This window comes from Hoplias malabaricus, chromosome 1 (assembly GCF_029633855.1).
Source record: "Hoplias malabaricus isolate fHopMal1 chromosome 1, fHopMal1.hap1, whole genome shotgun sequence".
In the NCBI taxonomy this organism is placed as follows: Eukaryota; Metazoa; Chordata; class Actinopteri; order Characiformes; family Erythrinidae; genus Hoplias; species Hoplias malabaricus.
In genome coordinates this window covers 8585028-8610474 of record NC_089800.1, presented here as the reverse complement: position 1 = coordinate 8610474, position 25447 = coordinate 8585028, and the positions used below count along the sequence as shown (strand labels likewise).

Here is a 25447-nt window from a genome sequence, read left to right as displayed (position 1 = left end):
AAAATTGCAAGAAATATGCATGGAACTTATGAAAAAGTTACGCTCAAAGGGAAATTTTAGTCTGTATTTGGTTTTGGGACCAGATTTTAAGGACTGAGTAAACAGCACTAGGATGGTTCCAAGGGTGAATATAAAAAAACGCTTAAGAAGCTTAAAAACCAATAGTGACATTTATGATATCAGTCCATGATTAACACTCAACTTTAAAAGTAAAACACAAACATTTGCAAATTTATTGTGGATTCCCAGTGCAGTAAATGTAAGCTCAGTCTTCTGCTATGTTGAAGTTAAAGAAAGGGTTTGAGAAGTTTAAATTGTCACTGTAGTCCTGAATGGTAGGGTTTATGTTGGTTTTAGGCTGTTGGTCTGAAAGAGCCATTAATGTGGTGGGTTTTTTTTTTTTGGGGGGGGGGGGGGGGGGGTGAGTTGAGTGGTTCAGCAGCTTTAAAAAGCTGTATCCTAATGCTCTTTGTGATTTAATGCTGTTGGTTTGGGACGCCTGGCTGCCCCGGTGATGGGTGCAGTGGAAGAGGTGTGTGTTTGAGCGGGTGAGGGTGGAGGTGTGTTTAATGGCTGTGCAGGTTTTAAGCCAGTGTCCCTATGGACGTGTACTCATGTTGTTGTTTTTATGCATCTTTGTGCCTTTGCTTTTAGCCTCTAATAGGGTTTGTGTTCCACTCTTATCTGATTTACACACACAAAGCGGCAGACACTACACAAATGACCTCTCACAGGGGTCCCTTGAGGGGATAGGGACACACACACACACACACACACACACACACACACACACACAAACACTAGACACTAAAGGAATGATGTAGCAAGAAAAAAAGATGAAGCCTGTCCCAGTGGACATGCACACACTCACTCGCCCTGAGGGCAGCATGTAATGGAATAGTTCTTTTTAACGCAGCAGAGTGGTAAATATAGCCGTGTATAATGCAGGGTAATGTGATCCGTGTGTCTCAAACTCGAGGCCTCCGGTTTACACCAAAACTCCTGACCTGGGTTCTCTTCCTCACACTCGGCCTGCAGTGGACACAGTGGATGTAGTCCTGGTGCCCCTCTGTGTGTTCCATCACCATCGCATCCGTTTCTTCAGCGCTCATGTTGTTTTATGATAGCTCCTCTTTTGTAGACCACTCAAAATGAGGTTCACATCCCTTGTTTCCTGTCTTTACTCACTTGCCTCTAGCTCTCTCTCTCACTGGAGACCTATCTCCCTCCCGCCCTCCCTCCTTTCTCGATGGTTTGGATCCTTTTCTATTTATCTCTCTTCCACACGTACTCTCTTCCTTTCTCCGTTTTTTCCTCTCCCCCACTTGGTGTGGTCACTCAGCCAAGAGATGTCTGAAGTTTGTTTTCTTCAGCTTTGCAATGGGAGATATGAGGTTAATGTAGCTAACATCTTTTAAAGCCTGTCCCCCAATCCCCAGCTCTTCACTTGTGTCTCATACGGCTTCCTGAACTCTGGAAGTTTCTAGTGTTTTCCACAAACTGCTGCAGTAACCATTTATGTCACAAATACTGAGAAGGAGACAAGGGTTTTCTGCTGATGGTTGGTCCCCTGCTCAGAGGTTAGGATGTTAGAAGGGGGCCAGGAGTAAATTTGTTTTTTAAACACTGCAAGAGACTGATGGTAAAATGCTTTGGTGCCCCAGCGTTTGGGAGCATGCTGAGCCAAGGGTGGTCTACACTCACTACAGGCATGTCTCTGTATAACCTGTTTGAAGAATTAAAATCCATCCGTTCATCCTTCTGAGTTCAGAGAGGATATTAACGCTGTAATTTCTGTTTAGGATTTTCATTGCGAAAGCAGTTACATTATGCCGTATTATCGCAGTATCTATATCTTTTTCAGGGGGGACTATAGTATGTTCTTATCAGAATTATTGCCTGGACCATCTGAGCACACACAGTGTGAAAGCACAGGGTTTACGTTCTGCTTGCTTTGATTTTGAAGAATATCTCCAAATGAATACCCAATATCTACATGCAGCCGAATGCTTTTATACCTGTGACAAAGAAGAATCTAGTCTATTTGTAGAAATAAGAATAACCTTTATGACATATAATCTTCTGAAACAAACATTAAATACTGCTCTATCATGTCTAAAAAGCAGCCCAAATTGTCACAGGATTATATATATATCACGGCTATGTGTTGCAAAGACCAAAATCACATTGCCTTTTAACAAATATGTTGTAAAGCTGTATGCTCCAGTTTTCTAGACTGACTCTACTTTCGTTTACATTCTGCCTGTGTGAGAATGGCAGACTAAGAATCCCCTCAGCTGTGTGTGTGTGTGTGTGTGTGTGTCACTCTGAAAAGCATCAGTCAGCACCTGCCTAGATATCCACAGAGAGAAAATGCTGGGAGAAGGAACATACACTCGTAGATAAAAGGACGCCAAAGGAAGCGTAAAATTATCACTTCATTCTGTGCGTGCGTGCCATGTTTCGGGTTTTCGTCCGACAGACGAAAGAGGTCTCCACGAGGCATTGTACTGACTGACATGTCATTAATCACTGCTTTGCTTGTAGCTGATCTATTACACACACTCACACACACACACATAGAGACTTCTTGTCTTTTGAGGACAGTCTGAGATAACATCTTATGTACAGTGGTGCTGTCTGGAGCAGTGTTGGTGTCACACAAGAACATTGATTTTCATTTTTAGAGGAATGGATAGGGGGCATTCAGATGATACCTTTTTTAGCACGAGGTGCATCATGTCTCTTGGTTAAAAGCATCTTAGTCTTTGTCTTCTTTGAAAGCAGAGATTGGACAAGAAGGTAAATTTGAGGCAGCAATTTGAGAAAACCCAAAAATAAAACACATATTTAAAGGAATAAAATACATACATTAAAGATATTTCCCCATTTCCCCATTTTTTGTCGTGTTAAGCTCTGGAGTCTCAAAAACGTCCAAAGTACCATTTTCTCCACAGAGTGGATGTCAAGAGAAGAGACAGTGCTGTTCCTTCACTCCCTCTGCCCTCAATTTGTCCTGGTGTTCACGGTGATGGAAACTTTGACTTTTGGTTCTCATACATACTTCTCTAACCATTAGTCTTTTATTTTTTTTTTGTGCCCAACATTTTGTCTTTTGTGTGATACATGATGAATTATGCATGATATGACTACAGTGAAACCTTGACTTATGAGTGAATCAACTTAGGAATTTTCAGAGATACGAACCATCACTCTGTGAATTTTATTTATTTATTTATTTATTTATTGAAGTACTTATAATTAATATATTTGTTTGCTTTATGATGGGGGCGGCACGGTGGCGCAGCAGGTAGTGTCGCAGTCACACAGCTCCAGGGGCCTGGAGGTTGTGGGTTCGTTTCCCGCTCTGGGTGACTGTCTGTGAGGAGTTGGTGTGTTCTCCCCTTGTCCGCGTGGGTTTCCTCCGGGTGCTCGGGTTTCCTCCCACAGTCCAAAAAAAAAAACACACGTTGGTAGGTGGATTGGCGACTCAAAAGTGTCCGTAGGTGTGAATGTGTGTGTGTGTCTGTGTTGCCCTGTGAAGGACTGGCGCCCCCTCCAGGGTGTGTTCCTGCCTTGCGCCCAATGATTCCAGGTAGGCTCTGGACCCACCGCGACCCTGAACTGGATAAGGGTTACAGATAATGAATGAATGAATGAATGCTTTATGATGCAAGGCGAGATCTGAGTTACGCATGAGCGTTTTTACACCACCCGCCAGTAGGTGGCCCAGCCAGCGTTCAGTTCACTTAATTATCTTGCCGTGCATCTCTGTCGAATCTTTTTTTCTCTGTCGTTTTTTGTAAAAAAAAAAAAAACAAGTGACAAAAAAAATTAGTGTGGTTTTTATAGGCAGAATGAACAGATTAATAGCATTTCAATTCATTTTAATGGAGAAATTTAATTTCATATATGAGCAAATTCAGTTATGAGCTCAGTCACAGAACAAATTAAACTCGTAAGTCAAGGTATTACTGTATTTTAAAATCAGGTTAAAGTCACATTTTGGAGACAGTGATTTACTGTCAGATGCTTCTTAAATACAGAATTTTATCAGCAATTCCCGACACTGATATACAGCTGAACAACTTGTGTTATTGATCTTGCAGTCTTCATTGCATTAGTGCTTCTCAAGCACTCACTCAAACACACACACACACACATATATACATACCCATGGGTCTCGTAACACATGAAGAGCCCAACATCCCCTCTTAAAGCCGGACAATAGCCTCTCACAGGCACTGCTGTCTGTTTTGGGCGGCTACTTCACACACAAAGCCAGTCAAAAAGCCAGCCATGAGAGAGGTGCTTTGAATAGAGAGTATGACACGAGATAGCTTTAACATAGCTCTACAAGCAAAGACAGGGACCTCCGAGTGAGTGAGAGGAGATTATTGTGTTTGGGGATAGAGCAGTGGAGAGAAAAACAGTTTCTTTTTCTCATGTTAAACAGTCGTGTCCTGACGCTGACCGTGTCACGTAGTGTTGTATCGGGTTTTTAAACACGCAGTTGCTAATGGCGCTTAGGTTTCCCACTAGCAGGAAGCCTCCTAGGATCTCTGTTCAGAGCCATAGTTTGAGTTACCGTAGTACAGGCTATCGCTGATTAGCGCTGTGGCTAATGTAACAGTTCAACCCCTGGCAGCGCTTTGATGTTGTCACAGTGAAGTAGTTGTTGATAAAACCCTAGTGAAAGGCCATTGTTTGATGCTGCCTCAAAAGAACAAACTGTTTTATAGTCCTGCCGTGCTGCCCAAGCCAAGTCACACCTATAACGATGGGCAGCTGTAGCCTAATGGTTAGAGTAGAGGCCTGTGGACTGAGGGTCTTTAGTTCGATTCCCATGACCGGCAGGACAGTGTTGTTCCAGTGAAGGAACAGCACTGTCCTCCTCCCTCAATCCCTCAATCAAGAGGGGCCCTTGAGCAAGGCACCGAACCCACAACTTCTCCCTGGGTTCCGGGAATGGCTACCCGCCACTCTGGGTGTGTTCACAGACTCTAATGCACTAGTGTGTATGTGTTCACTGCCTTTCTTGTTGCAAGCTGTGTGTTGCTCATCATTTAAAGGAAAGGCTGAAACCAGTCATTCTGAACATAGCTGTTCAGACGGCGGTAATATGGTGCTGTGTTTGATCCTTGTGATATTTTAACCAAAGCACGTCACAGGTTTTATTAAAACCCCAGGGATGTATGTTAATTTATGGAGAAGGGGAATAATATGGCACTTTTTAATTCAAAGCAGTCGATGATGCTGTATCACATACTGATATAGTTTTAAATTTTCATATAATAATCTCACGTCTTTGAAAATGTAACTTTAGATGAAAAACAAACATGCTTGGCATTAAAGGGACACTAGATAGTATTTTTACTTTAAAGTTACAGCTTGAAAATCATTGTCATATTTCACTGACCTGTATTAGTGAGAATAAAGCCTCTGTTGTTTCTACTTTGGGCTCAATGATGCAGAAACTACACTATAAACGAGGAGGGTAGATAACCACCGCTGCCCCACCGCCCCTCAACAACCTTCAGGACAATGCTGTAACTGAGAATTAAACATTGCCCCTGTAGGGGGAGCCCAGGAGCAAAACCACCAGACGTTACCTAGTGTTCCTTTACTGGAACTTATTGTTGGACTGTTCATCTTGAAGGAAGTGTATTAAAAGTATAAATTTTTATTATTAATATTTTTTTTCTATCCCCGATTTGTTGCAGCAACAGCCTCTACTATTTGGAGAAGGCTTTCCAGTGAATGTTGAGACATTTCTTTGAAGATTTGATTGCGTTTTACCATAAGATTGTAAGCAGTTAAGCACATGTGTTTGCTTAAATTTCACCTCAGTTTAGGGCTTGCCGATACGGCCAAGATTTATATCACAATATGTTTCTTAAATTCGGTCGATACCATATAATCCCAATATCAATATGAACAAACAAGAAACATGACATGGTGATAATTTAAATTTCTATTAGTAGTTTGATCAAAGGAGGATGGATCCCCTTTGTAAGTCTTGGTTCCTTCTTCCTTCAGACATAAGAGGGATTTTCCTTGCCACTGTCGCCTTCGGCTTGTTTGTATTGGGCTTTGATTCAAATGTTCTGTTCTGATACTAAATATGTGAAGCTGCTTTGTGACAACGTCAGTTGTAAAAGGTGCTATATAAATAAATTAGATTTGATTTGACATCACCCTCAAACATAAACCTATTGGCTTTGTCAATATCACTGTTTTAAAACTACATTTTTATATTATATATTGATATTTCATTGTGATTCAGCCCTAGTCACATGCCTTTTTGATCATGGCTCTTTTCTGATACTAAACAAAAGTTAATTTTAGGCACCAAACCTGTTTAAGGGAAAGATAAAACTGTATATTAGATTTTTTGCCATGCCTGTTCCTTTTATGGTGATAAAGCCTGTGCTGTTTTGGGGTGAGTGTGTGTGTGTTTGTGTGTGTGATTAAATCTTTTCAGGCTGTAGTAGTATTACACTCTAAAAGGGCACGATGAGCTTCAGGTGTAACACAGACTTGAGGTTAACTTTTCAGTGGCCTTGATTACCTCACCAGCATAGCCAGCTATTGGATGATGTTGCAGGACCTAAGGGAACATGAACGTGTGTTTATAATGTAAACAGTGTAGGTGCAGACGGTATGTATTTTGGTGAAAGAAAAGAGTGCATTGGTTCTGGATTGTGTCACTCCAACCTGGAATTCGAGCAGATGACAGAAGTGTGTAGAAAGCACAGATTCAGTCTCTCTCTCTCTCTCTCTCTCTCTCTCTCTCTCTCTCTCTCAAACACACACACAAAACATGCCTGCACATACTATTTTACATCACCTTTTAAGGCTAAACTCTTCCAGTGAATGCTGCATTCTGTTCAGGGCTTTGTGAGTAGAATTGGAGGCATTCCAGGTACTCTCTCCTAAGCTTCAGCTTCTTTTCTCCTCTTATTACCCAGGAGCATTGCACTTTTATAAATATCAGTTTCAGCCCGTTGTATGTATTTGGGTCAGTCTTACATCTTCAAATGCTGAATTGAGTGCTGAGTTTTTGATTATGAAAATGCACATGAAAAACCCTGGATGGAAAAAGGCCAAATACCACAAAAAATGTTTTGCACTTGGAAGAGGTGGAAAATTAGAATATAGCTGAAGTGCAAATGCGCAAAACGGAGACGGAAAAGTGTTTTTCAAATAAATTATGATGTTTCAGCTGGTTTATACACACCGCACATGCACCCTGTGCCCCCCAGAGCCCTAGACTGGTCCCACAACCACAGGCTTTTAACAGACTTCCCCCCAACTCTCTCATCTCTTCTCTCCTCTCTGCCCTTTACCACTCTGTACTCACACGAGCACCTGAGCTTCTTGTTTTAGAGCATGTGAATATTGTAGATTATTGCAGCACAGGGTTAGGGTTATGGGCAGCACGGTGGCACAGCAGGTAGTGTCGCAGTCACACAGCTCCAGGAACCTGGAGGTTGTGGGTTCGATTCCCGCTCCGGGTGACTGTCTGTGAGGAGTTGGTGTGTTCTCCAAAGTGTCAGTAGGTGTGACTGTGTGAGTGAATGTGTGTGTGTGTGTGTCTGTGTTGCCCTGTGAAGGACTGGCGCTCCCTCCAGGGTGTATTCCCGCCTTGCGCCCAATGATTCCAGGTAGGCTCTGGACCCAAGGCGACCCTAACTTGGATAAGCAGATAATGAATGAATGAATATTGCAGCACTGTGGAAAAGTCAGAGAACACACAGCATTTTACTTTCCTCTCAAATGCATTAAGAACATGCTCTACACACAAAAACCACACAGACACTTAGCAGAACATATTTTATCAAGATTTAAAAGATGTAAACGACCCAGTCAGATATCTCCCTCTCTCTCCTGTAGATGCCGTACCTGATCACAAAGCCTAAATCACCTGGAGTTTATTTGCATAAGTGCAATGGATGGAAATATGACTCATTTCGCATTTTTTTTTACGCAAACATTTGCAAATGTTTTGGATGGAAGCCCAAAGTCTGTGTCTTTACCTCTCTGTCTTTCTCTCTCTTTTTGACTGTGTCCTGATTGGTCAGTTTGTCTGTCGTGTCATTTTTCCCAGACTTGTAAAGCAGTGCTATTCATGTTTGCAGGAACAACACTGTTTTTAGTAACTGTTGAATAATCTGTGGGTGGGTGTGTGTGTGTGTGTGTGAGAAATATTTCTGAGGCTTGGTCATCAGCGTTTATTGGCCGGGCTTAGTCCTGTGGAAAACACAACCTACCTCTCTGATCTCCTTCTATGGCCTCTCGATACCTACTGCCCTCTCTGCAATGTGTGTGTTTGTAAGAGTGTATATCTGTGTGTCTTTGTGAGTGTGTGAGTAAAGTAATGAAATCCAGACTTCTTATTAAAATACTGAAATTAAAGCTGGTGTAATGCAGACAGCACCAGTATGTTCTTAAACACAGCTCTCTCATTTCTGCAGAGGAGATATTTCTGGCATTATTCAGGACGCCATGACCGAAAAGCACAATTAGCAGCCATGTGGATTATATGACCCCATAATCTCTTTATTATGTGTAATCCTAGTCTGTGCAAGGTCTCTGACCTTCTCTTATATTCCATGATAAAAGTCATGTTTCACAGTGCGCTAAGAAAGTCAAATCCAACAGACATTGAAATATAATTTTGAACATTTAACATCAATAGAAGAGACACCTTCCATGATGAAACATCTGAAATGTAGCCTTAAAATAGGCTACATTTCAGATGTTTCATCATGGATTTATGGAATGAGACAGAATGCACGCCTGTATTTATATTTAAAATAAGCTCATATTGCCTTTTTTTTTTATTTTCACAACATTAAAATTGACGTGTTAATGAATAAACAGTTGAGATACTTAAAAATAAACTCACAGCACTGTCTATTACGAAATTACGGACATATATATTCTTCAAGATTCGCCTACTTCTTTTTTCCTTAAAACATAAAAATTCATAAAAATATTTATTTAAATATAAATTAACAAAAGAAACACTGTAAATTACCAAAATAAACACTGATCGACGCGAACTCTACACCGTAGCGTACCTTACCACCCCTCGCCTCGTCTTCTCAGCTTCAGCTTTCTGAAAGTGAACCAGCGCATGTTTTCACAAGGGTTCTTTTTAGCAAGTCGCCTAATCGCTGCGCTAGAATAACATATTATGCACATTAGTTATAATTGTTCATTAAAATGTGACCCTTGTGCATGTTTTGTAAGTTTTTGACTGTTACAAAAACAAAAAAAACACTTGACTGCTCGACCTGAAGAATCTCTGATTCTGACTGAATGAAGAGTCAGTGGGCAGCGCTATTTACTACCTACTTGGTTTGTTACTTGTTTATTTTTACATGACAGATACAAGTAAATGTATTTTTAGAAGAGTGTTAAAGCTGTAGAAGCTTGTATCCTATAGCTTTGCAGGTTTCTGTTTAAATTTGACCACTGTATATGTCATATATCATTGATTATGTGTGACACCGTAGAAGAGTGTGATGTAGGCCATTGCCTGTAATTCCCTTATTATGTGACTAAATTTGCTTTATTATTATATGGTAGTATCTACAGGGCCCCTAAGAGGGTGTGAGTGGGGTACAAATATTTGCATTCCCATGTCCTGCATACATTCATATAGAATTTCAAATATATCTTTTGTTTGAGTTTGTCATCCCATCAGTTCAAATTCTTATAGTAAAAGCGTTTTTAAAGGCCTTACCCTGTTCTCCCCGTGTCTGTGTGGGTTTCCTCCAGGGGCTCTGGTTTCCTCCCGTGATCCAAAAACACACATTGGTAGGTGGATTGGCAACTGAAAAGAGTCCATAAGTGTGAGTGTGTCGCCCTGCGAAGGACTGGCGCCTCCTCTAGGGTGTGTTCCTGCCTTGTGCCCAATGATTCCGGGTAGGCTCCAGACCCACCTTGACCCTGAACTGGATAAGTGTTAGACAATGGATGAATGAATGAATGAATGTCTTACCCTCTGTGCCCACAATTTTAAAACACAGGGACATTTTTATGGATGGTATATAATTGTTAGGGAAACGGAGGAGGATCTGAGAGTTAGTTAACGTTATAATTGGCTGTGTTCAGGTTATGAAAAAGCACTCTAAATATGCAGCAAGTTAAGTTGTTTGGGACACGGCCTCACACTCTAACATTAATGTTAATCAACAGGTGGGCTGCAGAAATTCCCCTTCTGAGGTGGGGAATGATAGAAAAAGTTTGAGAACCACTGCTGTAACAGTGCCTCCAAAATGGTGCTTGGTGACATCACACTAGTAATCACTTGTGACTGAAAAAGACCAGTTGTAAGGGATTGCAATGTCAGTATTTTATTTTCCCCATGTCCTCTGGTGTCGTTGTAGGAATCAGACATTTTTGTGGACAAAGCAGATCTTCAGTCAAGGAGAGCCCTTGTCTGCTTGACTATTCTTTCTTTCAAACCCAGCACGTCCTTTCAGAACGTCCACACTGTGCTAGAAGATAACGTCTTATCTGGATAATGCATAATATCTCTGTGCAGGTTTCAGTTTCTCCCTGTAGAGCATGGCTCTGAACACTAGAACAGAACGCCTTTTTGCTGCAGTGCCCTTCACTTCACTGCACTCTTGGCTCCACAGGTCTGTCTCTGTGCCTCTGTCTGGGTCATCCTGCTCAGCAGAGCGAAGCCAAGCCGTTCTGCCCCAGGCCCGGGGGCTCTGCTTGTTAAACAGCACTGCAGCTCTCTGTAATTCGGTCCTGTGTGTTTTGTGTGTGTGTGTGTGTGTGTGTGTGTGTGTGTAAGCATGTGTGTTTAATGCTGACTCTGCAGAGTTGATTACAGGCCTGGCCGTGTTGTTTTGGAGTCCCAGTGTAAACAGCGGTGCAGTAGAATGTTGTTTTTGTCACCAGGGTTCGTTATTTAGAACAGTTACATGAACATCTTCACTGTTGTTGCGCACTAAGGGTTCGTGACAAGACAAAAGATATGTGTCACTGTGTGTTAACACTAAAGCGAGAGGTAGGGAAGGGATTTGAAAAGGAGACATGTTATATTGTTGTTACCATTCAGACTTTTAGTCACCAAATGTATCTTGGCTGATGAGCTACATTCAGGTTATGGAAAAAAAATTGTATTAACAGAATGTTTACTTTGAGCAAGCAGTCATTTGATTATTTAAAGAAATTTTTTTAAAGTAAATAAAATAAAAGACATAATTCATATCACACAATTCTTGCAATTGTTAAAATCTAATGCACATTTGTTTATATATATAAAAGCATCAGTTCATCTTCGGAATGACATATACAAGTCCTGCACATTGGTCAGAGGGATTTTAAGCCATTCTTCTTGCAGGATAGTGGCCAGGTCTCTACGTGATGCTGGTGGAGGAAAACGTTTCCTGACTCGCTCCTCCAAAACACCCCAAAGTGGCTCAATAATATTTAGATCTGGTGACTGTGCAGGCCATGGGAGATGTTCAACTTCACTTTCATGTTCATCAAACCAATCTTTCACCAGTCCTACTGTGTGTGTTGGTGCATTGTCGTCCTGATACACGGCACCGCCTTCAGAACACAATGTTTGAACCATTGGATGCACATGTTCTTACTGGTGCAATGTGCAGTTATTGAAGATTGGCCACCAGGCCGCTCCAATTTAGCCATGACACCTCCCACACTAAAAGAACAGGTGTTTCAGTTTCATTGTCTAACCCCTGTACATATGTGTGTGTGGAGGGCAGAGATATGTGGTTTTGATGGACAGGTCTAGCAGCCAATGGAGATACTAGATAGAAATCTGTGTGTTAAATATGATAAATCACCCAGTTTCTTTAATTTTGTGAATAAAGTTTGTTTATTGTAACAATCTAGTTAAAATAATATTTATTTTTTCATTCATATTACTTTTTTTGTTTGTTTTATTGAATAGGCACTAAATTTTTAAGTCTAGACCCTAGTGTCTAGAGTTCTATGACACTATAGCTTCAACTTATAATTAACCCGACTAGCCAGGTATAGCATCATACCAGCCAGCCTTTTTAAAAATCTCAGTCTGGAACCTGGATTAAAGGTTTGGATTTGGGGAATTTTCCTAGCATTGCATTGTGCGCACACATTTGAACACGTTTCTGTGAATGACTGAAGTTCTTATGCTCTGTGGATGATGTTGGCTAATAATGTAGTTAATAATGCACTCAAGGCCAGTAAAAAAAATTAGCACCTGTAAAACATCAGACGTTTTAAAAACAAGCCCTCTTACAGGAGTTCAGGACAGATTTGACTGAGCTCCAAACTAATAAATGTGCCCTGAAGAAAAGCCTTTTTTCTCCTCACTTAATCACACAGATCCAAAACAGAGGTGATGCAGCCGTCTGCTCCAGCTGTGAGCAAAATGTATTTTATGAGCAGAAACTCCGTCTTTCTCTCTTGTTTTATTTTTAGATGAGATGCACCTCATGGAACTGGTGTGTAACTCACTCAATTTCTCTCTCTATCTCTCTCTCTCTCTCTCTCTCATGCTCCCTTTCTTTTTCCTTCTTTCTCTACCACTCTTCTTTTCTAAATATCTTCTTCTCTATGCTCCTTGCTATCTCACTTTCTCCTTTTTGCTTCTCGCATCTTCTCCCTTTTCAATTGTTCCATCTCCTCCTTCTCAATTGTTTCTCACTGTATTTTTCTCCTATTACTACTTCTTTCTTTCTTCCTTTCTTTCACAGATTTCTCTCTCTCACCGTGTGTCTCCCTCTTGGTCTCACACCATCTCTCCTCTCTTTCTTCTCTGTAGTTGTTCTTAAGAATTGCTTGATTTATATGGAAGTTAAAACTAACTAATCTTTTCATTACATGAAGAATGAGAGTTCATTTTTGCAGCTGGCCTCAGGCAAGGCTTTCATTTATTTAATTTTAAGTGCCAGCTCTTCTGCTGAATTTTAGTTGTTCGTGTCTCTGAGGGGGTGTCCTTTGGAGAACATCTTCCAGCTGGACGCCTTGCTCCTCCTTTCCTTTCATTTATTTCATTATCTGCTCCTCTCACCTCCCTACGCTCCCCTTATGTCCTTGAGTATCAGCAAGAGTTGTGTATTTTCTTTATGAAACATTAGCAGCTGTTTGTGACTGTTGCACCAATCCCATACTGTGAGACTACACAGGCAGTGTTTTACTTTCATTCTTGTGTGTGTGTTCTTTATTACACTGCTCATGGGCATTTTACATCAAGTTCTAGCCAGACATTATGCACATCACATCTGCTCAACCATGTGATTGTGAGTGGCATTTTCTCAAGGTTTAGTCAGAGACTGCATAACATCATGAATACATGATGTTATACACAATACAGTTCTTCCACACCATCAGTCAGCCAAGGCATGCTTGGGGTCTGAATCTTCATTAACCTGGTGTTTAGTTTTTTGTTTTTTTAAAGTGATATTTCTTTATTTTGCCTGATAAAGAATGACACAAAATAATTGAGCCAGATATCACTGCATGCTCAGAAATGAAACGTGTCATGTCTTCTGTCTTCTTTACAATATCTGACAACGAGAGGCAGCAAAATCTGTCAACACCAATAACCTGATACAAGGCATCAGAGTACATTATCCAGTCCAGTACAATGAAGAGCAGAATCAAAACCAGCAAAGATGGAGATTCAGCTGCAAGTTTGTGATGCTTCTGTGCCTCTGTCTGTTGTTAAAGCAATACTATGTAGCATTTTTATCTTAAAATTACAGCTTTAAAGTCATTGTAATGTTGCACTGACCTGTAATGAGATCAGCGCATCTGTGTTTGATATTCCAGGCAAGGCGTGGTAGGAACTGCATTATGTAACATTTGGATGTGGGCAGGGCATACTGTTGCTTTAAGTCTGTGATGAGCTCTTTAATTTACTGATGAAGGTGAAATCGGCTTCTTATTCCTCAGCTTCTAATACAAAAGAGTCTTTCTCTCTCTCTGCTCATGGCAGAGGAACACCATCAGGAGGTTTTTTTCAGACAACGGAGAAAGTCCGATGAGGATGTTGCTTTTTTCCTGCTTTATAGGGGGGTAATATAGCTATAATTTTGCTGTTTCTGATCACTTAAGGGCAGCATGGTGGCACAGCAGGTAGTGTCGCTGTCACATAGCTCTAAGTTGTGGGTTCAAGTCCTGCACCGTGTGACTGTCTGTGAGGAGTTCCGTGTTCTTCCTGTGTCTGTGTGGGTTTCCTCCGGGTTCTCTGGTTTCCTCCCCCGGGCCAAAAACAGACGGCTAAGTGCATTACCGACATAACTAAACAACTAAGGTTACAAATGAGCTTCTGTGGGAATTCAAAGAGTGGATTAAATTTCTACGACAGTTTACACTTCAGCCAAGTACAAACAACACTCACACCATTCCACTTTAAAAGACACTGAGCTTCTGAATGTAAACAACCAGAGAGAACTGCATTTGCCCACAATCATAGACGTTCATTTTAATATTACACTTTTAAAACAAACTCTAGTTTCATCTAGCACTGACCTCTTTATGACTTATGTACTGTCCCCATAGTCAACATGGGAATGCTTAACCACTTTGTCCTTTGCTTTTCTCCTTAGTAATTGTGTGTGTCTGTAACTGTGTGTGTGTGAGAAGGGGTGGAGTCGAAGGAACTGAGGGAGGGATTCCGGCTGTCCCAGAACTGAGCCCAGTAAATTGCCATTGAAGCTGAGGTCAGGTTGGGGTTGGGTTAGACTCACAAGCCAAACTTTGACACAATGGCTTAACACACTCTGGAAACATAAAAGTCTGTCAATTTAGATTTTTTTTTAAATGCCCCTTTGACTGATTTTATCTCATTAATCTCCTACAAACTGCCTCTGGAAGAAGAATTCTTGGATATTGTTCAAAAATGGGATGCTGGGAACTATCTAGTCAGATATGTTTGAGGTGTTCTGTCTAAATGCTAATAATAATCAGTGCACCTGAGTCATCTGAAGTGTGCATAGGGCTGGAAAATAATTAAATATCAATATATATATATCATTCATTCATTGTCTGTAACCGCTTATCCAGCTCTGGGTCGCTGTTGGTCCGCAGCCTACCTGGAATCACTAGGCATAAGACAGGAACAGACCCGGGAGGGGGCACCGGTCCTTCACAGGGCGATACATTCATTCACACACACACACACACACACACACCTGTGGACACTTTTGAGTCGCCAATCCACCTGCCAACGTGGACCAAACGTTATTGACAAAGCCAAGAGGTTGTTGTTCGATGGTGATGTCATGTTGCTCTCAGTTGTTTTTCTGCTGCTTTTTTATTGTTCATATCAATATCAGAATTATATCATCTTGACTAAAATGTATAAATATATTGTGATATAAATTTTGGCTGTATCACCCAGCACTAAATGTGCACAGTCCTTTAAAGGAACACCACGTTGTATTTTTACCTTAAAATTAGTTTCAAAATCATTGTGACCAGCTGACCTGTACTCCAGGCTCAGCACTACAGAAACTTCACTAGGTAACTGTGGGAGAAGAGTAGGAAACCACCCACACCCTCCCCTAACCCTTGGTTTCAGGTCTATGATGTAAAACGAATTACGTTCTGCAACTGCAAGGGGATCCCAGGAGCAAAAATACAAAATCTTACCTATGCCCTTTTCACACATGAACTTGTAGAGAAACGTTTCCCGAATCGTTTTCACATGCACCGACTCGGACTTTACCTGGAACATTTACTAGGGCTTGAGGAGGAAGTCCGGGTAAAGTCATGTTTATACATACAGCTCCTGCAAAAGGGTCACAAGTGTGGCTTTTATTAACTGTGTAAAAGTGGATGTAAATATACTGCAGAAGCACAATTAACACTTCTCTATACTTAGTTTTTGCTTTTATTTATATAAAATTGTGTATCAGGACAATTTAATGTGTGTCACTGAACGATAGAGGATCTCAAGAGTGATTATGTTCTCAGCTAGTTTCACACAAACATAAATTAAGTGCTTCATGTCCTCAGGCAACACTCTGCTATGGGACAGTGACCCAGTGTCATTTCCAACATGAACACAAACATTGCGCTGGGACTTTGTTTTTTATTAATCAGATGTGTTTGTGTGTGAGAGAGAGAAACAGATACGTGAAGAGTGTTTAGATAAGATCCTGTCTGTTTTCAGACTCGAGTGTTGGTGAGAGTTGTTTTGGGGGAAAGCAGTTTATCCTCAGTTTATATCTGTATATGTTACTGAGGACGTGAAAATGACCTACACACAAACAAACAAATGTACTGTACATTCATGAGCTCCATACGTCCCTGATGTTGATCTCATGCTCATAGAAACATGAAATATCTGACTGTACTCGTTCTATGTCTTTGTAGACACATTCACTCAAATTCACATTCTTTGTACTAAATTCATAAGATTCAGTATATTTTTCTTGTCATATGCATTTAGAAATACAGTGATTACAAACTATACAGTGAATAAGGGGTAATGGGGAGGGGGTTATTACACGTTATGAACAAATACAGCAGACCCTTAGAGGTGACTAACAGCCTGTTTAAGGCAGATGCAGGAAAACAGTTGCAGAATATACAGTGTTGCAGTGTGCAACTATAATATTGAAGAAGTACTAGGGATGTCCCGATCCAATCTCAAAGATCGGTATCGGGACGATCACAGCATTATTTTACTGATCTGTATTGGCTTTATTGAGCTCCATCTTAAGTCTGATTCCTCTCTCTTCTCCTCCTCGAGTCAGTCGTGACCAATGTGAATATTCCCTCCAGCACCATTGTTTCTAAAATATAGCACACTTTGTAAATGTGGTTGTGATCTGACTCTGCTGGACACCGTAGTGGGGTGTTATTATTTCTCTGCTTACTTTCTGTCATTTCATATTAAAAGCCCGCTGCAGAGTTTTCATGAAAGTCTGAAGCGGCAGCAGTAACTCTGCGGGGTGTTTATGTGTTGTGACTGTGATATTAAGTGACTCAAGCACTTCGGAGTGGTATTGGGGTTGTATTACTCCTGTTGAAATGTTCTACTTTTACTGCGGCACTCAGTGCAATTTATGAAGACAACTTTTGTTTACTTTGTTATAAAACAAAATTGAAGCAGCAGCTTGGAAGCAGGCTATTTCTTTCTTAATGTGAGATATTCAGTGTGGAGCAGAGTTTAGTAGCTATAGCGTACTGGAAGTGTGGACTGTGTAACAGTAATACCTAGGAAAATATAAGTGTTGCATCCGGACTCTGTATTGGCAGATAATCAGTATTAATAGACAGATAAATACAGTGCAGTGCAATGTACATAAATATAAAGACATTCCTTCTTTAGGTTTTGCAGTGAGCTTTTCTCGTACATACATCAGATTGGAACACTTCAGAAGCTGAAGCCTTCTGTAATTGACTTTCACTCTTGTATTTGCAGCTGCCAGAGAGACAGTGGTTCCATAATGTCTCTTGTGATTGTGTTGGGTCTGAGACCAAAAAAGTCCCCTCTCTTAAGCTGCTATTAATCATGGTGATAAAAGAATCAGTGAAACATGGCAGAAAGTTTCACTCTTCAGCTGACAGTGGTTAATGTTATTTAATGTGTTCTGCAGAATCTCTGACAGATATTTTTTTCCCCTCTTTCTTTCTCTGTAGGAAATGTCCCTGGTGGCCCCAGAGTCACCATCAGAACAGGCAAGGAGAGTCTTCCAGACGTTTGACCCAGAAGGTAAACCATTACAGAATGATCTTACTGTTTTTGTGTTTTTCTGTACAAAAAAATAACGAATGACAGTTTCCTTTTTAAACCCAGAAAGCTGAACTGCTTTATAAGCCAAAATGTTAACAATACAGTTTTATATACAGCTCTGAAAAAAGGGGCAAATACAAAATTACCAGTTTCTCTAGTTTTACGATTGATGGGTATGTTTGACCAGGCTGAGCATTTTTGTTTTATTTTATGAACTACTGGCAACATTTATTCCAAATTCCAAATAAAAATATTGTATTTTAGAGCATCTGTTTTTTTAGAAAACTACTAAGGCTCCAAATAGAAATTGCAGACCACGAATAATGCAAAGAAAACAACCTCATATTCATTTATACACAACACAGTACTAATATTTAAACTTAGGGTAAATTCAGAAATAGTTATTAGGTGGAATAGCCATGATTTTTAATCACAACTTTCACCGGTCTTTCACATTGCTGTTGGGTGACTTTACGACACTCCTGGCACAGAATTTCCAGGAGCTGTGCCTTTTTGATGGCTTGTGACCATCCATCTTCCCTTTGATCACAATCCAGAGGTTTTCAATGGGGTTCAGGTCTGGAGATTAGGATGGCCATGACAGGGTCTTGATCTGGTGTCACTTTGATTGACCTGGCTGTGTGACATTGAGCATTGTCCTGCTGAAAAAGCCAATCATCACAGCTGGGGAACATTGTTACAGCAGAAGGAAGCAAGTTTTCTTCCAGCATATTTTTGGAAGTGGCTTGATTCATGTGTCCGTCACAAAGACAAATCTGTCCAATTCCAGCCTTGCTGAAACACCTCCATATCATCACCGATCCTGCACCACATTTCACAGTGGGTGCGAGACACTCTGGCTTGTAGGCTTCTCTAGGTCTCTGTCTAACCATTACACGACCAGGTGTTGGACAAAGCTGAAAATTGCACTCATTGAAGAAGATGACCATAATCCAGGCCTCTACAGTCCAATCCTTATGGTCTTTAGCAAACTTGAGTCTGGCTCTTCTTTGCTTCTCATTGATGAAAAGCCCTGGCTCCAGAAGCCTGTTTTGACCCGTCATCACTGTGCGGTTCACCCCGTTTGCCATTTACTGCCGCTTGCCATTCTTTTTGTAGATCACTTGACATCATCTTATAATTAAGTGACATTCGAATGAGGTGGTGGTCATCACAGTCAGTAGAGAGTCGTTTTCGACCTCAGCAAGTCTGTAGCTTTGTTGCTCCATGTGTTTGCTGCTTGACCTTGTTCTTATGAACTGCAGTTTTTTTTTTTTTAATTTTCAAGATGGAAGCAGTCTGTCTGTCTGTCTGTCTGTCCATTCTTTCCTTCCTTCTTTCTTTCCTTCTTTCCTTCCTTTTTTCTTTCCTTCTTTCTTTCTTTCTTTTGTTCTTTCATTCCTTCCTTCTTTCTTTCCTTCTTTCCTTCCTTCTGTTTTTCTTTCTTTCTTTTTTCTTTCTTTCTTTCCTTATTTATTTCCTTCCTTCCTTCTTTCCTTCTTTCTTTCCTTCTTTCCTTCCTTCTTTCTTTCCTTCCTGTCTTCATGTGTTTTATATAAGAAAGGCTCCTGCATTATGGTGGTTGAGAGTATCTTTCTGTCATGTAACCTGCTCTGTGTGTGTGTGTGTGTGTATTTGCACTGCTATCTGTGTGTGCATGTACTTAGCGTCACTGACATTTTAAATTAGTTTACTCCACGGAGACATTTTGTGCATATCATGCATCACTGTTAATTACAGTATGAGCTGGTGGGGATTGGTTTGACTAAGTAAGATTTAAAAAACGATTTATTTTCTCAAGGTTTTTGCTTAATGATCATTTTACTATCAGCCTAGATCTCTGAATATTCAATAAGGCAAAAGAGCAGCTGCCATGCTCTGACCTTTCCTGGGGCACTGAAAAAGGCCTTTTCACCTTCACAACAGCCACTTTTTAAAACTCTATATAGCATTTTTACCTTAAAATAACGGCTTCACAATCACTGTGGTGCTCCATTGAGCTTTAACAGGGAGAAAAGAGCCTCTTTCTTTGCTACAACAGGTTTGGCACAGCAGAAACTACACTATGTAACTTTTGGAGGAGGATGGAAACCACCACAACTTCAACCACTTAAATTTACAATCTGCAACTGTAGGGGACAATAATACCAAAATCTCACCTAGTGTTCCTTTAATTCCAAAACTAGTCTTGCACTACACATTAGTGAGCTCTGTTCTCCCTGTGTCTGCGTGGGTTTCCTCCAGGCGCTCCGGTTTCCTCCCACGATCCAAAAACACAGGCTGGTAGGTGGATTAGCGACTCAAGTGTGAATAAGTGTGAGTGAATGTGAGAGTGTGTGTCGCCCTGTGAACGACTGCTACCCCCTCCAGAGTGTGTTCCTGCCTTGCACCCAGTGATTCTGTGTAGGCTCCGGACCCACCCCAACCCAGAACTGGATAATGGTTACAGATACTGAATGAATGAATGAATGAATGAGTAATACATTAGTAGGTCTGTTATTTTAAGAGTTTCTACTCTGTTTATTGGTTGAGCCTCACTCTCTGATTAAATTTAGTGACATTGAATTTGGCCTGAAAACTCGTCCCGTCTTCCTCTTCCAGGTTCCTAATTCTCTCGTGGTGTGTGTTTCATATCTGCTTTTGTGATTTTAGTAAGTGGAATAATATCTTCTGTAGTTTTTCTGTTTATTTATTGTGCCGTGTATGAAAATCTTCACAGTGAAGCCCCCTGAGGTGAGGGTATATAAGGAACTAAAAAGAGAAAAAAATATATCACAAGAGTGAGGGGGGTCAGGGGGTCTTTAGTTGACTTACAAAAGCATCTGGCTTCTTAGATACACACTGTTTAAACCAGGACAGTCCTGTGGCTCATCCTTGTGTGTGTGTGTGTGTGTGAGTGATAGAGAGAGAGCTCATTTTAAGCGACTGTGAGTACTCAGATCAGGAGACTAAAACATAATGAGATTTTAAATGTGTTCCATGTTCTTTGTGTGTACACAGCGCTAGTGAGCCAGAAGCACAATGTTTTTTTTTTTACTTCTTAAAAACTGGCTGTATTCAAGCATAATTTCTAACAGTAAACAACATTCTTTCGTGTCTGTTTTATCAGAACAATATGAAGTGTGTGTTTTACTCAGCCTCATCTCTCACACTCATAATCATAAACATAACACAGGAGACATTTTTCTGTAGCAGAAATGTGTTGTAATATATATGTGTGTGAAAGAACAGATATGCTACACAGACATTCTCTAATATGACACAGACGAGGGTCGGTGGTTTATCTACTTTCCTAACATAGGGTTGAATGGTTTTGAGCTCAAAGTGTAAGTGTTTAATTTGCCCTTCTGTTCATGGGATGCAGCTGACATCACACTGCAGAGTTGCCGCCATATTGCCATTGTTTAAAAAGGTTTAGTCCCCATTTGGAAATTAAAATGAAAGAAATATAAGTATTGATCCCTGACCCATTTGTCCTTGTCACGTTTGTAAACAGAGCTCTGTTGGTCTGTGTTAGTCAGAGGTTCACTGGCCACGTCCCAATGTAGTGCCATGCTCCCTACATAGTGCACATAGCAGATAATAAAACTAATAATACAGTCATTAGAGGCTCATTCAACAAGGAAACTTAAACCTTATGATTAAACGTACTGTGTGAGTGTACAAACCGTTATTTTATGACCTACACTTTGCCCTACAGAGGGTGTATAGTGATCACTCACACTGTCAGACATGGAGAACTACTTTATTAAACTTTAATCCAAACCAGAAGGATAATTTCGGTGACAGTCACAACAAAGCATAATCCTACAAAAAGCTGTTCCATTCAGATCGCAGGGACAGCGAGACTGAGACAGAGGAACATGGGGCTTGTGTCTGTAGTCTCTTACACACTAAAACAACACAGGAGTGGAATAAGATGAAGACCCCTTCTGAAGACTCAGACTCTCACTTGTAGACTTTCTTGCTGCTTATTAAAATGCATTGGTAAAACAGTCATGTGGTTAAAGAAATAGGCCGCAGTTATTTTTGACCAAAAGAATTTACCTTTGTTAGAAAACATTAATGCAGTGATCTGTCAGATCTCCCACAGAAGCCCTCTTCTGGAACTCAGTGCCTACGATAAAAAAATGTAACAAGTTGTGATTGGTTATGGGGGCTCATTGCAGCTATTGTTGGTATTAATATAGTTATTATTATTAGCAATACTAATATTGCAGTGTTTATACTGCAAAAGCCAATAAGGCAATAAAACACAGTAATCCCTGAAAAAATGTGTGTGTGTTCTGGCTCTTTGCCGTGTGATGCTGCTCTAAAGCAGAGGATATATTTGGCTATAGCAGAACAATAGTTTGTGTTTTCATTTGCGTTCTGCATGTAAACTCTTGAGATGGAGTGTGTGATGGAAGGAACTACTTGTGTTATTGTTTGAGGGTACAGTAAATGAAGGTGCAAGAAAAAAATATGCCACAAACACAGTGAGAACAGGAGACTAAAACATGTTCAGTCTCAGGTTCATACACTCATGTTCATGTATCATAGTGGCATTAGGATATGTGTCTGAGAATGTGCAGTAAAAGAAGGGAATAGAAATGACCGTTTATCGATCCCTATTTAATCAAATCAAGTTTATTTGTATAGCGCTTTATACCACTGATGTTGTCACAAAGCAGCCTCACAGAATTCCATTAAAGACAAGGTTTTAACATGAAGCCAGGGGTGACAGTGGGAAGGAAAATTTCCCTCAGAGCTGAGGAAGAAACCTTAAGAGGAATCAAGGCTCACACGTGGGACCTATCCTCCTCTGGTCAATCTACGTACAAATTATTGCCAAAAATGACCCTATACATCACATAAGTCTGATTTTATGATCATGTGTTCTGATGTGATAATAGATAATGAAAGCAAAGATGACGGTGGTAATAATAATAACAATAGTAGTAGTAGTAGTAGTAATAGTTCCAGGAAAACTTCAGTGGAAGGTGGGCAGCTAGTCCGAGGCAAGTGGCCGTATCTGGAGCATGGGCAGCTGCTCTAAAGCGGGGAGCAGGAGAGCCCCACAGTCGGTCATCCATCAGGGTCCGGCCAGAAAGTTGGACAGTCATTTGCCCAAAGCTTCATATTGGTATTGAGCAAAAGTTTATCATGAAACAAATCGAGATCTTTTTATCGTCCAGTAATTGTGGGTTTCTTAGTCTGTCCCTGTGTGTATATTATTTCCCATTCTGTTTTAGTCCCTGCCTGTGTAGTATATCTTTGTTTTATTCACTCTATGTTCCTTGGTCACTTTGTATTCCTGCAGACAATGAATGGATGAATGAATGTTGTCACCTCTGTCTTTACTCTTGCGTTTAGTTTTCAGTTTGTACCCATTTCCCTCTGTGTTGTATTCATTTTGTGATTGATCTCAGATCAGGCTCCTGTCTTTAGTTGTGTTACTGTCTGTTTCTGTCCTAGTGTCTGTGTCTTGGTTAGTATTCTGTCTCAATCTAGTGTTTGTTATGTCCCTGTTTATTCTTTTCTTCTAGTGATTATTGCCTATACTTGTTTTCTTTTCTTTTGTTTGCCCCCAAGGGTTAAGAAATTTCCACATTTGCTTGTGCATCTGCCTCATTTCTCTTAGCTAATATTACACCCCTACACACTACAACTGAAAGAGTGATTTATATAATAAACATAGCACAAAAAGTAAGGAAAATGGTGTTTGGTAGATTGGGCAAGCGTTGTCATCTTGGAGGATAGAGTTCGGTCCCAGACTTTGGAGAATATGGGATTGCCACTGGTTGCAGAGTTTCATCTCGATATCTCTCTGCATTGAGACCGCCTCCAATGATCACAACCCTCGTTATTCCAGTGAGGGAGATGCCGCCCCACACCATCACACAAAATAAGCTGTTTGACATTGGCAGAGAGGATTTGGCAAATTGTTCATGGGTGCAACCCACATACTCAGCTCTACTGCTCATCCCACAAATGTTCCTTACAAATGTGGCACCATTTATAAGGGAAATTAACAGGCTTTCCAACGGTATAGTGTTTATTGCCAAGAAGCATTGTTACAACAAAGAAATAATCTACCAAACACAAAAATGTTTAATTTATTTTCAGCCCAGATGTTTGAAGTGGTGAAGTTTTACCCAGTAGCACAGAACTTACATAACCTGTAGAAGAGTACAAGTGTTCAGTAGATAATCTAGACCAATCAGAAGCATCCAAACACAAATACGTGCTGTCACATCACAACCATCATTCAAGCCTCAAACCAGAGGAAGCAGATGTAGTGGTCACCTTGGCCAAAAGTACAGGCCTGGACCTGAATCTGTACAATGGAGAATAAATCAATCATCATATTGATCAGAACAATCACAGTTTTCTCCAAACCTCTCAGCCGAACTATAAAATAAATTTCCTGATACAATACAAGTAAAACAGGTGATGATTTTTTTTTGTTTGTTTGTTTTATTTGTTGTGTGTTATTGTGTGTTTGAAAAGGAGTAAGTGATTGTGTGTTTCGCCCACGCATTTAAGACATCTGAAAATAGTTTCAGACACCAAATATGTAAACTTTGCTGCCAGCCTACAATAGTTTCATTGTCTCTCACACACACAGAGGCATACACACAGCTGAAGCCATGCATGTAAACATTCTGAAAACATAAACACGTACAAGCTTCTGCACATGCCTCCATACTTTTTATTCTCTCTCCATCTGTCTCTTCTTTACTCCTTCTCTTTCTCTGTCATGGTTGTTATAAAAGTAGAATTGGGCTGCAGGTTTTTGGGAGAGTTCGGTGTGCTATAAATATCACTGACAAACACTCACAGCTAATATTTTACAATGCAGAGACAGCAGTCATCCTGAGACACAGTGGTGGGCTTAAACAATCAAGTAATATGGCGTAACAGATGGTGAGATATAAATGTGATTATGAAGGGTCTCCGATGCCACGGTTAAAGGGCATTATGCAAATATATATATTTTTTCTTTTAAACCAAACTTTCACATTAAAGAGAGCAACTCTTTATTATGCATCTTGTCCTGGGGTTAACTGGATTTAACTGGTTTTAACATGCATTCTCTGTGCTTGTGAGGTCTCTGGGTGCATGGCTTTGGAAAGTCGTACAAGGTTATGTTTCTTTGTATCCTCACTTTTTTCCGAGTAATAGAACCCAACCATATGTCCCCCCCCTCCCCCCACCCTTTTCTCTCTTCTGTAGATAACGGGTTCATTCCAGACACACTGCTCGAGGACGTTATGAAGGCTTTGGATCTGGTCTCTGAACCCGAGTAGTAAGTTTGTGTACACGAGTGTGTAATGTTTTCACTGATAACACAAGTAGGATGTTATGTGTGCGAGTGTTTGTGTGTAGTCAGGATGTAGCTGGAGTGTGCGTGGAACACCTGCAGTCCCCCTCTCCCTACGAGGCACCCACTGTTTTTGACGTACACTCACATCCCTCACATTCACTCTGTCAGTGGGTTGCACCGTGATGACCACAGCAAAAAGGAGTGAAGGAAAATGTCCCTCTTTGTTTTCAGTCCTAATAAAGTGATACAAAACTTAAAGCAAGGTTAGGAGTAGGACACTGTGGGCCTTTGGAATTCGCACATGTTAAGCAGCCCCTTTCCAAATAGTGCTCTTAATACCGCATGACGTTCATGGTAGATACTTTATTGAATACAGTGTTATTCGCCGTGTGTCACGGTGGCGTCTGCAG

General features: G+C 40.6%; 1 protein-coding gene across 1 annotated transcript in view; it reads left to right on the top strand.

Moving 5' to 3' along the window:
- Positions 1–25447, top strand: part of mindy3 (MINDY lysine 48 deubiquitinase 3) — a 63132-nt gene that overhangs the window by 25026 nt on the left and 12659 nt on the right. The window contains exons 11-12 of the mRNA XM_066645785.1: positions 17635–17707; positions 24947–25019. Coding sequence (XP_066501882.1) covers positions 17635–17707; positions 24947–25019 — 146 coding nt within the window. The remainder of the gene's footprint in view (positions 1–17634; positions 17708–24946; positions 25020–25447) is intronic.